Raw genomic sequence first — 16599 nt, 5'->3', positions numbered from 1 at the left:
GAGTTGTAGGAGTCCTTTTGTATTTTGAAATATCTGATATGCAAATATTTTCTCCCATTCTGTTGCTTATCTTTTCACTCTTTTAATATGGTATATCTTTAGCACAAACATTTTTAATTTTGATTTACTCCAATTTATTTCTATTTCTTGTATCACTGGTGCAAATGGTCTTAACATTAGGAAGACTCACTACAATGCTTTCTTCTAAAAATTTTGTAATTTTGACTCTTACATTCTGTGATCCATTTTGAGTTGATTCTTGCATGTGATTCAAGGAAAACTTCATTTTTTCCCATGTAGATACCCAGTTGTCTCAGCACCATTTGTTAAAAAACTATTTATTCTCTCCTCGATTTCTCTTGGGACCCTTGTTGAAATTGACTAGCCATATACATGAGGACTTATTTTTGGACTCTCAATTTAATTCCATTTATACATCTATCCTTGTGTCTGTACCACACTGTCTTGATTACTGTAGTTTTGCTGTAAGTTTTGAAGTTAGGATGTATAAGCCCTCCAACTCTGTTCTTTTTAAAGATTGTTTTGACTGCTCTGGATCCCTTGTAATTCCATATGAATTTTAGAATCAGTTTGTCAACTTATGCAAGGAAGCCACTGGAATTCTGATAAGCATTGGATTGAATCTGTAGATCAATTTGGGGGCACATTTCATCTTAACAATCCTAAGTCTTCCAATCCATGAACATGGAGTGTCTTTCCATTTATTTTGATCTTCTCTATTCTCTTTCAACAATGTTTCATAGTTTTCAGTATAAAAGTTTTGCACTTCTTTTGTTAAATTATTCCTAAGTTTTTTTTTTCTTTTTGATGCTACTGTAAATGGAACTGCTTGCTTGCTTGCCTTCTTTCTTTCTTCCTTCCTTCCCTCCTTTCTTTTTTTTTTTTTTTTTTGAGACAGAGTCTCGCTCTGTTGCCCAGGCTGGAGTGCAGTGGTGTGGTCTCAGCTCACTGCAATCTCTGCCTTCCAGGTTCAAGCAATTCTCCTGCCTCAGCCTCCTGAGTAGCTGGGACTACAGACAGGTGCGTGCCACCACGCCTGGCTAAGTTTTTGTATTTTTAGTAGAGGTAGGGTTTCATCGTGTTAGCCAGGATGGTCTCGATCTCCTGACCTCGTGATCCACCTGCCTTAGCCTCCCAAAGTGCTGGAATTTCAGGCATGAGCCACCGCGGCTGGCCAGAACTGTTTTCTTAATAACATTTTAGGACTGTTCATTTGATCTCGTGTTTTAACCTTGTATCCTGCAACTTTCCTGAATTCATCCAGGTAGGTAGTTGTGAGCAACATGAGAAGAGCAAGAATACGCCTGGGATAAGGAGAAAATGAATCGAGTAGAGCAACATGAGAAGAGCAAGAATACGCCTGGGATAAAGAGAAAATGAATCGAGTAGATCAGGACTATAATAATGGTTACCACGTACCGAATATGTTTTCAACGAGTCAGTACTTCCCATGCTCTAATATGTTCATGAATCTCCTGGAAGTCTAGTTAAAATTCAGACTGCTATCACTGGGTTTGGGGTGGGCCTGGGATTCTGCCTAATAACTTCTTGGATTGTTAGTGGCTTTTATTTATTATTTTCAAGTTACAATAACTCTGCAAGCAAGATAATACTGTTCCCATTTTACAGATAAGAAAATGACCTCAGAAGTTGAGCTAGTAGCCCAGGTTCATTGGATAAGTGGCAGAACCAGGATTTGAACACAGTTCATTCTAATGCCAAAGCTGGACTCTTTCTACTCTACCACACTGGATATCTTGAGTAGAAGGAGGATAGTTGGAATGTGAACAGAATATGGATCAGGAAAAAAGAAAGCTCTTCAATGTCAGAGTTGCTACCTGGAATATATTTGAGTCTAATCTTTGAGGTTGCCTTGGAGAGCAGATCAGCAAGGCCCTTGCTTTCCAGGGAGCCAAGCGTGAAGGTGTGAGATTGGACTATCAGCTAGAAGTAAGATGAAACTACTAGACAGAATTCAAGATTGGAAGAAGTCTAGAAAGAACATGGCTTACCTTCGATCAGGCTAGACTCCAGAACTGGACTCTGTATACTGCTTAGGTCTATACCTGAGATTACACCCATTGTTGACTTTTTCTGCATTCTAAACATGGGGTTAGACTGGTTGTGATGTTGTCACTGAGTAACCAGAGAGGAAGAAATATATCCGTAAGCTAAAGGGCAGAGCTGTGATCCTGAGGTCCTTCTAAGTAGAAAAATACCATGCTTCAATACTGTGATAAAACAACAGAAATATCCAATGGCTTGAACTCTGTGCCCTCTACTCAGGATGCTCTTGAAATAGATGTCTAAAAGCTGGTCCCCTGAAAAGGCTATGGCAGATCCTGCTACTTAATTGGTGATGATGAATGGTACAGCATCAATACCATCCCTCAGAGGCCAGGGAAATGGTTTAGGGATGTGGGTAACGGTCTGGTCATATGTTTATCTGTGAAGGACTATGGATAGGTGACCAAATTCCTTTCCAGTATTTTCCAGCAGAATCTTTAGACTTCCATCACCTGAGTCAAAACACAGGATATATATTTTTTTGTCCTTAGCACCTTTTATTGAAATATGACCCTTGATGACAATCTGGCAGGCATATCTATGTCAGCCAAGAAGGGAGTGGTGGAGGACACAAATGCAGAAACAATAAGATTTGGAAAAAGAATAGCTTCACATGGGATAGATGACCCCCAACAGCTGTACAACCAACATTGGTTCTTCATCTATAGAAACTGCCCCCTGCCCCACCCCCCCCAGAAAGATCTACTAATGTTCAAATAATATAATATGCTGTTGCAGAAATATTATTGGCATAGAAAACTCCTCTGGCAAAGACAGTGGGAGTCACCAAGCTCCAAATGGGTGCAAGTGGCCAGAAATGGGCCCAGGTTCCTCCATCTGGGGCCTGCTAGTGGCAGAGCAGCACTGTCAGGGAGGGTTGGGTTCAGGATGTGGCTCTGGTGTGCCTGGGCAGCTTTTTGGCACACGAGGTTAAATGGAAAACAGAACCTGAACCTAACCTTGAAAGAGGCTTTTTAACTTTTCACCTCTCCTTTTCTCTGCTTCCAATTTCTTCCTTTCTAGGGCTTTATTTTCAGTGTCTCTGTCTTATTCTGTCAGATTCTACTTGGGCATTTACGACTATATCCTGGCTGAGTCTCCAGCTGTGGGACTCAGGGAGATTCAATTATCCAGAGCCCTGGGAGGTGGCAGGAGGGGTTGCGGGGACATGTGATAGTAACTCATGCACTGACTTCTCTATCTATCAACCATCATGCTTGCCTGTTACCCATGGGACCTATATAAGTATTTGAAAGGAAAGAGCAGAAGTCAAGACCAATAACTGTCTTTGGGGACCTCCCTTGGCCTGCCTTCCAAACTGCTACTCACCAGCAGGCCATGGAGGAGGGCTGAGTCCAGGAACTGAGAAAAGGGGAGAGACACTGCATTTCAAGTAATACTGGCAGCTTTGCAGCACTATCACACACAATGAGATTGCCCTGGCAGGATGTGGCACGCCAGTGTCTGTTTAGCAGTTCACCTTTATCTACCAAGCTTCACTGCAAGGTATACTTTTGGGGTTATTTTTTAAGGGCTTTGGCAACTTTCCCTCCATGTGAAAATGAGCATCCTTGTGTTCTGATTCCAACTCTAGAAAGTAATCTGAGATGGAATTAAGAACAAAAATAATAGAGTTAATAGTTTTTTGTTTGTTTGTTTTTGTTTTTTTTTTTTTTTGAGACGAAGTCTCACTCTTGTCCCCCAGGCTGGAGTGCAATGGCACGATCTCGGCTCACTGCAACCTCTACCTCCCGGGTTCAAGAGATTCTCCTGCCTCAGCCTCTCGAGTAGCTGGGATTACAGATGCCTGCCAGCATGCCTGGCTTATTTTTGTATTTTTAGTAGAGACAAGGTTTCACCATGTTGGCCAGGCGGGTCTTGAACTCCTGACCTCAGGTGATCCACCTGCCTCAGCCTCCCAAAGTGCTGGGATTACAGGCGTGAGCCACCGCATCCAGCCTGGAGTTAATAGTATTTTTGGTGTCATAAACTTAAGGTGCAACCAATCACATGCTGACTAGAAAAACTCAGACTACGGCCATAGTGTCCAGGTAAGTGACCATTCTTTTCCCTAGGCCCATATTCCCAAAAAGGTGTTCTAGCCAACAAATCTGAGAATGATGAAACATATCGGCCTCATCCTCCCAATAGAGGACATCTCAATTTGCTCATTCTTTGTCCTAGAGCCTGCTCAGAAGAAAAGATGACAACTATGGCCTCCATTGAAAGCACTCCCCTACCTTCTCAATCTTGGCTGGCTTGTGTAAGCCTCGCCCTTGCAAGCCACCAGCCTTCCTGAATACAGTAGAATCTTCCACTGGAGGGGAGAATGGCAGGGTTGCCATTCTAACAGTGTTTCTGGCAGCAGTACTAAGAGCAAACCCAGGGCTCCACAGAAAGGCTTACCCCACCCCCCACCCCAGGACACCCTGCTGGCCAAGATTCTCCCATTGTTTTCAAACACAATGAAGAGGAAATGGAAGCTAATGACAAGTATTTGTAACAGCAGCAAAAGTTCCTTGGCAAATTCTTTGGTTGAATGAGACATCCCTGCTGCTACAGTTGACCTTCAAGGACCCTGAGGAACTCAGCAGTAACTAGAAGAGATGCCAGGCCTTGGCTGGGTTGTGTGATACCAAGGATTGGCCCCAGTTAGTGAGGAACAGGAAGCTGAGCTGGATAACAGGGCGGCATTTGGCCATAACCCCCTTCTTGCTATCATCCACCTGAGGGCTGCTTTTCCAGCAGAGAAACTAGCTACTGGTGTCAGGGCCTTGGCAACAGCAGCAGTTTTAGTTGTTTGTATGCCTAAGATCCTGGCTGGGTCATCAGTTGCTCTGGGGAGCTGGCTCTGGCTGGAGCTCCCAGCTACCTTGGGTTTTGGTTCCCTTGAGCCAGGTCACAGGCTGAGAAAGCAATGGTTAGAGGAGTTTCTCCTGAGCTCACCTCTACTCATCCCATAGCTTGGAGATGGTAGAGAAATGGCTGAATCTTTCTCCGTTTCAGGAGATTTCTTTGGTTTCAAAAAGAAATCAGTAAGAAAAACTTGAACCCTGCTGGGGAATGCTAAACTCACAGTCACTTAGACTTTAAAGGAAGCACAAGACCAGGCCACAGTAGGGAGGCTCTGAGTTCAAGGGGAGAACTCCTTCCTAGACATTGGTAGCTATGGTGGGAGCAATTCAATGCCTTGGCACTTGCTTACCTAGCCACGGTGGATTCAGGCTGATCTGCAGAAAATGCTTTCCTTCTGGGCTAACTTTTCCCTTTCCAACTCCCCTCTTCTCGCCTTATTAGTTAAAAAAGAAAAAAAATAATCAAAACATAAAAATAAATAAAATCAAAAGGCCATTTAAAATATAACAATAAGAACCCCCTCCCCCAGTAATGAAACCTATATCTAGAAGTCAGTTTTAGCAGAGCTATTAATGGCCCATATGGTGAAGCCCTGGGGTAGGCACCTGGGCTAACCCCAGCAATATAAAGGAAAGATGAAACAAGAGGTGGTAGGACCAAAGTCTTAGGACAGGAAGAGGGTCACATTAGCCAGGGCTAAGACTAGGCCTCTTCCCCTGAACTTGCTGCTGGGAAAGGTAAGGGTAGAGTTGATTTAAAACTGGTTCCTTCCTAAGGAGCACCTGAGGGCACTCAACCTTTGCTTTCGTTTTTTCAGTGTAATTCCTCCCTCTGTGCTTTCCCCTGCAAAACTTGGGTGAGGCCCTAAAACTGGTGCCAAGTGAATGCCCTCAAGGCAGCCAGCTCTCTGTGAGAAATGGCTGGGCCACAAGACCTGGGGCAGAGTAGAGCTGCAAGGCAGCTTCCCTTTGAGCCTTTAGAGGCTGTTGATGATATGGGTGGGTGATAAGCACTTGGTGTCTTTGGTGTCCTAGTACAAAGCAGAATGAAGGCACTTCCTTGGTTCTCTGTGCAGCAAGTACTTGCCCTTGGCAACTGTGGGAAGGAGAGTGTGGTTGTAAGATCACACCTTGCTGCAGCTCCCTTGGGTAGAAGCTTGTGGCTTCCCCAGGGTCTCCTAGCTGGTTAGGACCACTGCTAGGGAAGGGGCAGTGAGAGACATCCAGGGTAGAGGGCTGGAACAAACTGCTAATTGCTATCTACTTGCTGAGAAACTGCTAACAAAGATTGAAAGCACTTCCCACTGTGGCTGGGCAGGGATGCTGTGGCAGAGTGCTGGTAGAATTAGAAATTGCTGGGCCCCAGGAGTAGACTCTCCCTGAGACATTTGAGCTGCTCTTCCCCGAGCTTGATCTTCTCCTCCAGCTCTCGCTGTTCAATGATGAGAGCAGATTTCATCTTGACAAAGTGCTGGTAATCTTGGAGCTGGTCCTGAGGCAGGTAGCGGGAGACCATGCCAAACACCAACTTCTCCCGGCGGTCCACGTGCTCCTTCAGCTCCTTGGCATCTGCCAACTGCCCCGTCAGCTGCTGCTTCTTCTCTATCAGCACCAACTGGGGAAGCAGAGGACCAATTAAGGGCTCTCCCAATTACCAGACATCTGTCCAACAGTGCTGCCTAGCAGTACTCCACCAGAGATGCTGCCACAAAGCGGCTATACATTCTGCTAATTAGTCAGTCCTAGATTTTCTGCCCTGAAGTCCACCTCCATGCAAAAGCCTTTGTTTCCTGTAGCAGGAGGGTAAACATGAAAACAATTCTGGATAGGGGGTGTGAAATCACCTCTTTCCATCCCTTTAAGGCTGTCTTCAATGTAGGGACCACCACTGGGTTTGGGGTACAGGAAGGCTCTGACAAAGCCAGCCTGTGTCCCTTTCATCTGGTGAACAACTGTCACTGTGGAGGTACTTTCTGTATGGTGTGTGTGTCTGTGTGAGTGGATATATGTGAGTATATGTGTCCATGTATGTATGTATATGTATGTGGATATGTGCCTCTTGTTGTGCATTCAAAGGTATATCCAGAGCCACTTGTATAGGGAAAGGTGAGGCACTTTTGTTTCAGGAGCATATGCATAGTGACCCAACCTGTGAAACTGACAGCTTTCCAATCTCAACTACTTGATGAGACCTCCCCCTCCAACTCTAGAGTGAGGCAAAACTGCTGCTGCTACTACTACTACTGGGAGCTAGCACTGATTCAGTGTTTACCCTGTCCCAGGCCCTGTTTTATGTAATTAACATAAACTAATTTAATTCTCACAATAATCCCATAAGGCAGGTAGTATGTTCACCTCATTTTATAGATGAAGAGATTGAGGCAGAGTGACGTTACGTGAGTTGTCCACAGTCACACAGCTAATAAATGGTAGGGCAAGAATTTCAGGGCACTTAAAAGCCAGTGTTCACACTCGTGTTTTTTCTTTTCTTTTCTTTTCTTTCTTTTTTTTTTTTTTTTGAGACAGGGTCTTGCTCTGTCACCCAGGCTGGAGTGCAGTGGCACAATCTTTGCTCACGGCACCTCCGCCTCCCAGGCTCAAGCAAGCCTTCCACCTCAGCCTCTGGAGTAGCTGGGATTATAGGCATGCACCACCATGTCAGGCTAATTTCTGTATTTTTAGTAGAGATGGGGATTCACTAAGTTGCCCAGGTTGGTCTCAAACTCCTGGACTGAAGCAACCTGCCTGCTTTGGCTTCCCAAAGTGCTGGGATTATAGGCATGAGCCACTGTGCCCCTCCTCAGTGCTCACACGCTTTTAACCCTATGTTCTACTGTTTCCCATAGTAGCCCAACTTGAAAGAGGGAGCCCTGAGAAGAAATAAATGGCATTTCCCTCTACCCACACCCCAGAGACCCCAACTCTACCTTCTCCTGGTTGGCTTCTGAATCGATGCTGTTGAGAGCATTCTCCACCCGGGCCAGTCGTCCAGAGAGTGACAGCAACAGGTTGACCACTTTGTCCAGGTCCCCAACAAACGAGCGGTACTTTTCAAATTCATTGGATTTGCAGACGGCTTTTAAGTTGGCCTCCACCTCCTCCCCAAGGGCAGAATTGGCATTGATGTCCTCTAGCAGCCCTCGCTGGGCCTCCCGCAAGACAGAAAGTTTTCTGCTGATGCTTTCAATAAGCTGTATCTAGGGGAATTAAATAGGAGAAGACAAAGGATGAGAATGGGGATCAACAGAAACTGATTTGTGCCTGTAACCTCTGTTTTGGAATCCAAGGAACAGATGGTGGGCTCTATCCTAGTCACTGGAAACAAAGGAAACTTGGGCAAGTCATGAGCAACTCCAGTCTTTTGGGCAAGCGCCTTCTATCCATCTGGTAGGGATCTCCATGTCACCACCAAACTTTTTGGCATTGGGTAAGTGGTACCCATGCACTAAGTTTCATTTACCAAATGCAACTTAATAAATACTTGCTGGGACTTTTTTTTTTTTTTTTTTTTTTTTTGAGATGGAGTCTCGCGCTGTTGCACAGGCTGGAGTGCAGTGGCACCATCTCAGCTCGCTGCAACCTCTGCCTCCCAGGTTCAAGAGATTCTTGTGTCTCAGCCTTCTAAGTAGCTGAGGTTACAAGTGCATGTCACGGATGCCGGGGCTAATTGTGTGTGTGTGTGTGTGTGTGTGTGTGTGTGTGTGTATTTTTAGTAGAGATGGGGTTTCATGATGCTGGCCAGGCTGACCTCAAGTGATCAGCCCCCCTCAGCCTCCCAAAATGCTGAGATCACAGGTGTGAGCCTCTGTACCCAGTCCCTTCCTGGGACTATTTCATAAATAGGAGCTACAGTCCTTGTGAGAGCCTAGGATGGAAAAGCATTTGCCCTAAGGTATTTGCCTATCACTTCATTCATTCTCCTTCAATCCATTTAAGTACCTCTCAAGTTCATGGCACTTTGCTAGATCTTTGATTCCTTAGCTCGGCTTTTGAGGCCTTTTGGTAGGACTGTGAGTTCTGGAGTTATAACAACTGGGTTTGACTTATAGCTTTGCCACTTCGTAGCTGTGGGACTTTGGGTAACTTGACGTTATTCAGCTTCACTTTCTTTATCTGTAGGATGGGGATAATTGCTTTACCCACTGCCTTGAGTCATAATAAGGGGTCAATGAGATTACGCATGCAAAGTGCTTGGCCTATAGTAAGTGCTGCATAAAAGCTAGGCTGCTATTATTTATTACTCAGTCTGGCCCCACCTTGCCATTCTAATGTCCCTCCTCAGAGCCTTTCAGAATTAGCTCCCCACTCTCCTCTGTGTTCACAACGTTCATTCTGTGTTCCTGAGTAGCTTATGCAGTTCCACCTACTCTTTATCTCTTTTTCCATTTTGGTTATTCCTAAATGTCTTCAGGGGACAGCTCTGCCCCTCCCCTCCCCCACAGGAAGCCCTCCTCTGTAAGTCTTCTCTCAGTGATCTTTTTTTGTCTGCGCTTTTAAGTATTTTAGAATTAGAACCCTATAGTGTAACTTGAAGTTCCTCACTTTCTATTCTGTGTGTGTGTCTGATCCCTCACCTGCTATTGATTGTAAGTTTCTTAAGGGAAGTGCTGTCTGTGTCTTCTGACTTGTCTCCCCTATAGGTGAGTACAGTCACAGGGAAGTACAGTGGAGTTTTAGAGTCAGGGACATCTGAATTCCAATTCCACCTCCAAACACTATGGCCTTAGGATAGATACCTAATCCCACTAAGACTTGTGTTTCCTCATCTGTAAAGTGGACACCTCCCCAACTCCAGAGATTTTCTGATGGTTAAATGAAACCACATAAGTAAAAGACTTAGTATTATGACTGGCACTTAAATGCACAATGCATGTTTACTAATGCTATTATTATTATATTAATTCTACAACATACTCCAAACTAATAGATACTCGTCTAGCTGCAAGGTTATGACAAGAATGGCCCTGTCCTAGGCTGCCCATAGCCATAGCCTCTGTAGCCAGTATTGCTTTGTGATTAAGAGCACAGAGACTCCAGTGCCAGACTACCAGAGTTTGAACTCTTGCTCTGCCGCAAAGTAGTGGTATTATATACAACCTTGAGCAAATTACTCAACCTCTCTGCACATCAATTTCCACATCTAAAAACTAGGAAAACAAGAGGACCTACCTCATAGAGTTGTTGTGAGAATTAAATAAGCTAACACATGTCACGTGTTTAGAATAGTATCTTGTACACAGGAGTATGCTTCAGCGTATGTTTTAATCTTATTCTAGCCCAAGCACTGGGACCACAGGCTTGTAGTTTTCTGGAATGTATTCCTCTCTAGTACTTTATTTAGAGATGTCCAAAGTGACCAAGACTAAGAAAGCCTCCTCCAGGTTCCAAGACCTGTTGTCATATTTCAGAACTCTTCAAAAGTCAGGAGATCACCATGATCTCAGTCTGAAGTATAATAGGTTTGCATCTGGGGAAAATTCCAAAACCCCCTGGGAACTGGGGATCAGTGATATGAATAAGGCAACACAAGTAGATGCCAAGAGGCTGCCAGTTATATTCCCACCATCTGCTCTCCCAAATAAAAGTCAATGCTGGGGACAAAGGATGGCTGGGGGCCATCTGGAAAATTATCCACTTGGAAAATCACCTTCCCACCCCAGTTCCCAGGCTCCAGGGATAGATGGAAGGAGAAAAGTGGAGAGAGCCCTTTATTTTTTGGAACTTGTGCTCTACAACCTGAACCTCAATCCTGGAGAAGTATGGTAGATAGACTTGTGGAGTCATCACAGATCCAGCCAGAGCTGAGTTGTTTTTTCTGGGACATCGCAAATTGGTGACATTCCTCACCTTTCTTCCTCAGAGACAAAAACTGTCATAACCCACCCACAATCACTTGAGTTCACTTTCTGTTGTTCTGTGCTCTGCCATTTCTGATCATCTTTCTCTTTTCCTGGTCAGACTTCTTGTATTAGGTTTGTCCCCGTAGAGGCCAAGCCCTGAGTAAGCTAGAAGTACCCCTGCTCAGGGAACATGAAATCCAAGGAAGCAGACATCTGCATCAATAAAACTTTAACACCACTGTGCTTCCAATTCTTCCCCTGACATTTTGCTTCAGATGGGAAATTGGAGGAAGGACTCTTGCAAATGGCCCTTTACCTTCCTACGGGTCATGTCCTAAAAGAAATATGGGCAGAAGAACAATTTACTATGAGTTCAGATGTCCACAAAGAGGTAAATTGAGCCTTTGAGGTTGCCATGACAACCCTATTTGCTTATGAAATACAATAGGTAAGTGCAGGGAGGGGAAAGTGATTCCAAGAATTCGATTAGAAAACCAGACTAGTGGTACTTAGACAAAGAAAGGAAAGCTTTGGAACAACATCATCATCATCATCTCCACTTAACTATTTTGTACTTTTAAGACATAATTGACTATCCTTGCAAATAAATACTAAAGTTTGCCAGCCTATAATTTGTCCTTATTTTAGTCTCTTCTGTCTCCCAGAAGGGTTGCACAAAGAACAAAAATCAATGGCACTGCCATTGGTTAGAAGAGCCCACTGGCAGAAACTCTGATGTGCTCTGGGTAGTGACTTACTTACAAGGCTGGCTTAATTCAGAGAGACAGCATGTACTGTAGAGTAGAAATTCAGACAGTCCTGACTTCAAGTGCTGGATCTACCATTTAGTCTGTAACCCCTGGGCAAATTAGTCCCTTCAACTAGTAAAAAAGGGATAATAATATCTGCCTTGTTGGGCTGTTCTTTTTTTTTTTTTTTTTTTGAGACAGAGTTTCACTCTTTGTTGCCCAGGCTGGAGTGCAATGGCGCGATCTCAGCTCACTGCAACCTCTGCCTCCCGGGTTCAAGCGATTCTCCTGTCTCAGCCTCCCGAGTAGCTGGGATTACAGGTGCCCACCACCATGCCTGGCTAATTTTTGTATTTTTAGTAGAGACAGGGTTTCGCCGTGTTGGCCAGGCTGGTCTCAAACTCCTGACCTCAGGTGATCCACCCGCCTTGGCCTCCCAAACTGCTGGGATTACAGGCATGAGCCACCGCGCCCGGCCCTTGTTGGGTTGTTCTAAGGATCACAGAGACAATAATGATGATTATGACTGTTATTATTATTATTGACTGGATCAAAAATAGACTGGAATTGGATCTGTGAGAAACCCAGAGAGGCTGTATGATTTCCATACTGAAAATATGGGAATGTAAGATGTTCTAGAGAGTGTAGAAGGCTGGTCATCCTCCAGACACATTCAAGCTAAATTCTGAAAATCTCTAGGGCACATCAAAACACTTTACCTTTTTTTGAGCCAGTTCATGGTCAACATCCTCCTCTCCTAGGCCAATCTCTGCCATCTCAGGTTGGTCTTTCAGTTTGTTCAGCAGCTCTGCCTTGGCCACAGAAATATTGTAATAAGCCGAGTAAGAGGTAGTGATTCCTGGGGCCCCTGGAGGAGGCGAAAAGGGCTGAAACTCTTGTCTGTGGAAAGAAAGAATGACCATTTGAGCACCTCTGCTGAGAGATTGCTGACATTTCTGCTTTTTACTTTCTCCATCTGAAAAATGGAACCCTGCTTCACCAAGGAGCTGAGAAAAATGGAAAAGGCACTGTTCAAATGTAAACAGGCCACATGAAGGCAAACTGGAGTTAAGTAAAGGCAAGTTTTAAGAACTTAGAAGGCTATTTCCATGCCCCGACTTCATCGGCTAGGGGGACTTCTTTCGAGATCATATGGTTTGGTCATTAACACTCAGTTGAAATCCAGAAAAACTGGCAGGCCCTAAAAGTTCTGGACTTCTGATCACCATCCCTTTGGTGCATGGCCCCAGTATGTGGATCCCAAAGTAGGGGCTAGGTGGTAGAGAAGTATCTGAGACCTTAGCTATTGGTTCTCCAAGCCTGTTGGCCTCCCTCAGACCTACCCCTGGATCTCAACCCATCCTGGCTCTATCTAGTCTTCTTGCTTACAAAGGCACCCTGTGGCTTTCCTGGACACTCGCATCATTTTCTCTTTTCCAATGCCACTCCTACTTGAAATGGACCCTCTGCTGCAGATCTCCCACAGCAAAGAGGTCACCCATGACCTCAACAGTGGCCACCACGTTGGAGGCTGTGGTTAGCACCCTGCCAGGGACTTGTCACCGCCCAGCACATAGCTCATGAGCTCTTCTGACACTGCCTGCTGTAGGGCAGGCCTTCAGCCTGAAAAGGGATAGCATCTCTCCACTTCTGGCATATTCCCAATGGCTCTTGCCTCCTCCATGGTTGTAGAATGAAATGGGGAAAAAAAATGGAACCAGTTGGCACCCAGGGGCTTGACAAGTGTAGCAGCAGACCCTGTTGTCTTGGGTTCACCAAAGCCTGTGGGGCTGAGGCATTGCTTCTCAGAGCCCCAGCTCATGAAATAGAACTTCTCCTCAGGAAAAAAAGTAGTTCTGGTTCCATGCTGGCTTGGGTTTGGCCTCTTCTGCCATCAAAGCTTCCAGTCTGGTATGAGGAAGGAAGTAGAGAGAAATGCTACAATGTCAGGTCTCAGCGACCGGAGGGGCAAATAATTTCGCCCATGGTTTACGCTAGGGAGTGGTCCACCCTCACTATATTCTCACTGCCTGCTAGCCACTCCCATCCTCCACCTGTCTGTGTCACTACCCCTTCACTAACCTCTAGCTGTTTGAAAGGGAAAATAGGAGAAACTCATTAGTCATTTTTGCGGCTATTTGCAGTTCTTAGATAAAGGTCAAAAATAATGGTTAAAAGGCTCCACAGCTATTTACTGATTCATGTTATGCTGTCTCCTAATTCATCCCACAAAAGAAAGTTTGGCACACCAATATTCTTTATCCTAGGTAAATTCATTTATATGTAAGTTTCAAGCTTGTAACATTGATAAAAGAACAATACTAGTTAACATGCACACCATACTTACCATGCCCCAGAAACCATCCTAAGATAGATACACACACACACAGGTACATAAATATATAATTGAATGTTCATGAAAACCATTACACAGATAAGGAACATGAGGCAACAAGAGGTAAAGTGACTTCCCCAAGGTCACCAGACGTTAAATGACAGACCTGCGATTTGCACCTGGACAACCTGACTCTAGAATCTGTGCTTCAAGCCACTATGCCATCCTGCCAAAGGGACAACTTGAGATCATATAAAAGCCTATATGTAAGGAATTTTCTGGCTGGAGTATATCTATGTTAGCAGATAATAGAGAATATTCTGGAGGAAATATGAAGGTCTGAACTTAGGGAATTCCTATCTACAAGAAAAATATCTAGGGTGCGTGTGAAAGTTCTGTGTCAGAAGGTGTTATAAAGGAAAAAAAAAAAGGATGTGCTACTTGGAGACTCAGTTCCCCAGCATAAACATCCCTGCATCATATTATAGTATATCATATTAGGCACTATGTTCTAGGGATCCTTTCCTTATCACTTCCATTAACAGGGAAGGGATTATAGGTGATCTGTGAGAACATAATTGGAATTTGATAGTAAACATCAAAGCAAAAATCAGATTCCTTTCACAGGGCACTGAGAGGAAATGCATAGAGTCCATAAAGCAAGCTATACCTATACCTGAATCAGAGTTATTAGACTTAAAATAATACTTGATTATTCCACTAACTGGCTTCTGTGTGTACCCAGCATTTTTTAATGGAATAGTATGTAGGTTATAGAGGTACTAGAGTTTAACTTGGCTGAAATTAAGATGTCTTTGTTTGCATTTTAGATTCAAAATATTATGCATCTATATGTCCCTTACAAAATCTTAGAGCTGCTTCTTTCTGGCTAGGGCACTGTCCTCTCCTAGGGTCTGGAACAGAATCTTCTTCAAGAGCCCAGAGATCCTGGGATGATACAGCAAGCATAGTGAGCTACCTGAGATCTTGTGATAAAGTTACTTTATCTCCCTAGGCCTCGCCTTTCTCATCTAAGAAATGGAGAAGATGAATGGTAACTATTTCATAGGTTTACTTTGATGATGAAATCAATTAATACACAAAGTGCTTAGAACAATGCATGGCACATAGTAAGCAATCAAAAAAATATTAGCTATGTTGGGAATGATGCTGTTCCTTAAATTTCCGTCACTCAAAGGAGCATCTAATTGATTTTGTAGCCACAAGCAGAGCTGTGTGCAAACAAAGGTTTTCCCTTACATCCCATAGTCATTAAAAATAAATCTCTGGAGCAAGTTACAAGATCTCTAGTCATAGTGATTTCTTTCTGTCTGGCCAAGGTGCTAAGGCAAAGTGAGCTACATAAAGAAGGAAGAACCAGGGCGTGTAACTGCTGCCTCTGGTACACCTTGCCCCTACAGTAGAGAAGAGGACCCTGTGACTTCTGGCCTATGGGAAGCACAAGATCTCTCTGGGAGAGGCTGCCTAAAAAGGCAAAATAAGCATGGGCTTTGGAGTCAGGCAGCCCTGGCTTTGAATCTTTGCTGTGTAACTTGGAATTAGTTAGTTTCCTCATCTGTCAAATGGGGATAATAATGGCTAATAGGGCTATTGGGAGGATTCAATGAAATAATGGACACATAACGTCTAGCAGTATCTGGTATATAATAAATACTTAATAAATGTTCATCCATTCATTTATTTGTTCTTTCTTCTTAAATATTTGTTAAGTGCCTACTATTAGGGTCATTTTCCCTTTCCCCTGCTATGATAGATAACAATCACGGGTATTTTTCACAAAATGTTTTCTAATTACAATGAGAATGCTCCCCAGGTAGAAGAACAGCTTGAGAAGCAGCCACACGGGATCTACGGACGGATTCTTACACAGTGCCTGGGAGCCAGGCCCTGTAAATGCTGTGTTTATGGCATCTTGGGCTGGAAAACTGATCAACTAGCTCCAGATAGCCAATTCACAGATTTGTCTGTCAATAAAAGACATGATAACAAGGTACTTCTAACCACAAGAAGTCTCAGGCAAATTCCTGCTATAAAGAGAGTTAAAGAAAGCACTCCTAAGCCACCTGCCTCCGGAACCTCAGCCCTAGCAAAGAGTGGGCTGAGCTCTCCACAGGAGAGCAGGCGGAGCCGGTGACAGCCAGAGCACTGAGCAATAATAGCAATGATGGTCCTGGAGCTTTTGCTTTGGAGCAAAACAAATTTTAAAAAAACCAGTCATGCACTATAGGGCATGCAGATGACAACTGGCTCAGTGGAGTGAACAAACACTGGCAGTTCTGCTGCCAGAACACACTCTTGCTTTGGCCTCCCTGCCCAGGCAGCTCACCCTGTCAAATACCACCTATTACCCACCCACGTGAATGCAAAGAGGCAGGTAAACAAGGAGGGGGAGAAAGTGGAAGAGAAAAAGAACGTCCTTAACGATTGTCAGGAATTTTCAAGGCATAAAGCACCCAGTCCCAGGAATACCTGTGATGCTGGCGGTTGTTGGGGGAAGAGTTTAGAAGCCCAGGCTACTTGTCCTAGAGCAGAGGCAGGTCAGGTTGTGAGCTGGCCTCTTATTCTGGAGGGCAATCAGAAGAGAAAGACAGAAAAAATGCCCAAGCCAGGTTTCTGGGAAAGACCTAGTACAAGCAACAAGTGTTCAATGCCTTTGGGATCAGGGGCCAGAAATTGATGGTGATGGATACTGTGAAGACACACTAAGGAAA

General features: G+C 44.3%; 1 protein-coding gene across 2 annotated transcripts in view; it reads right to left on the bottom strand.

The window, feature by feature from the left end:
• Positions 1–822: 822 nt before the first annotated feature.
• The window catches only part of SHROOM4 (shroom family member 4), a 234731-nt gene continuing 218954 nt past the window's right edge, over positions 823–16599 (bottom strand). The window contains exons 7-10 of one of the 2 annotated variants that reach the window (XR_002728284.1): positions 12252–12432; positions 7871–8140; positions 5294–6558; positions 823–1325 (exon numbers count right to left, since the gene is read on the bottom strand). Coding sequence is in view for 1 of the 2 variants with exons in the window: in XM_023198675.1 (XP_023054443.1) it covers positions 6289–6558; positions 7871–8140; positions 12252–12432 (721 nt within the window). In the remaining variant the exon portion in view is untranslated. Of the gene's footprint in view, positions 1326–3926; positions 6559–7870; positions 8141–12251; positions 12433–16599 lie in introns of those variants that run through there. The other variant, XM_023198675.1, reaches the window with a different exon arrangement.

Source organism: Piliocolobus tephrosceles, chromosome 12 (genome assembly GCF_002776525.5).
Source record: "Piliocolobus tephrosceles isolate RC106 chromosome 12, ASM277652v3, whole genome shotgun sequence".
Classification (NCBI taxonomy): domain Eukaryota; kingdom Metazoa; phylum Chordata; class Mammalia; order Primates; family Cercopithecidae; genus Piliocolobus; species Piliocolobus tephrosceles.
This window is presented reverse-complemented; position numbering and strand designations above follow the sequence as displayed.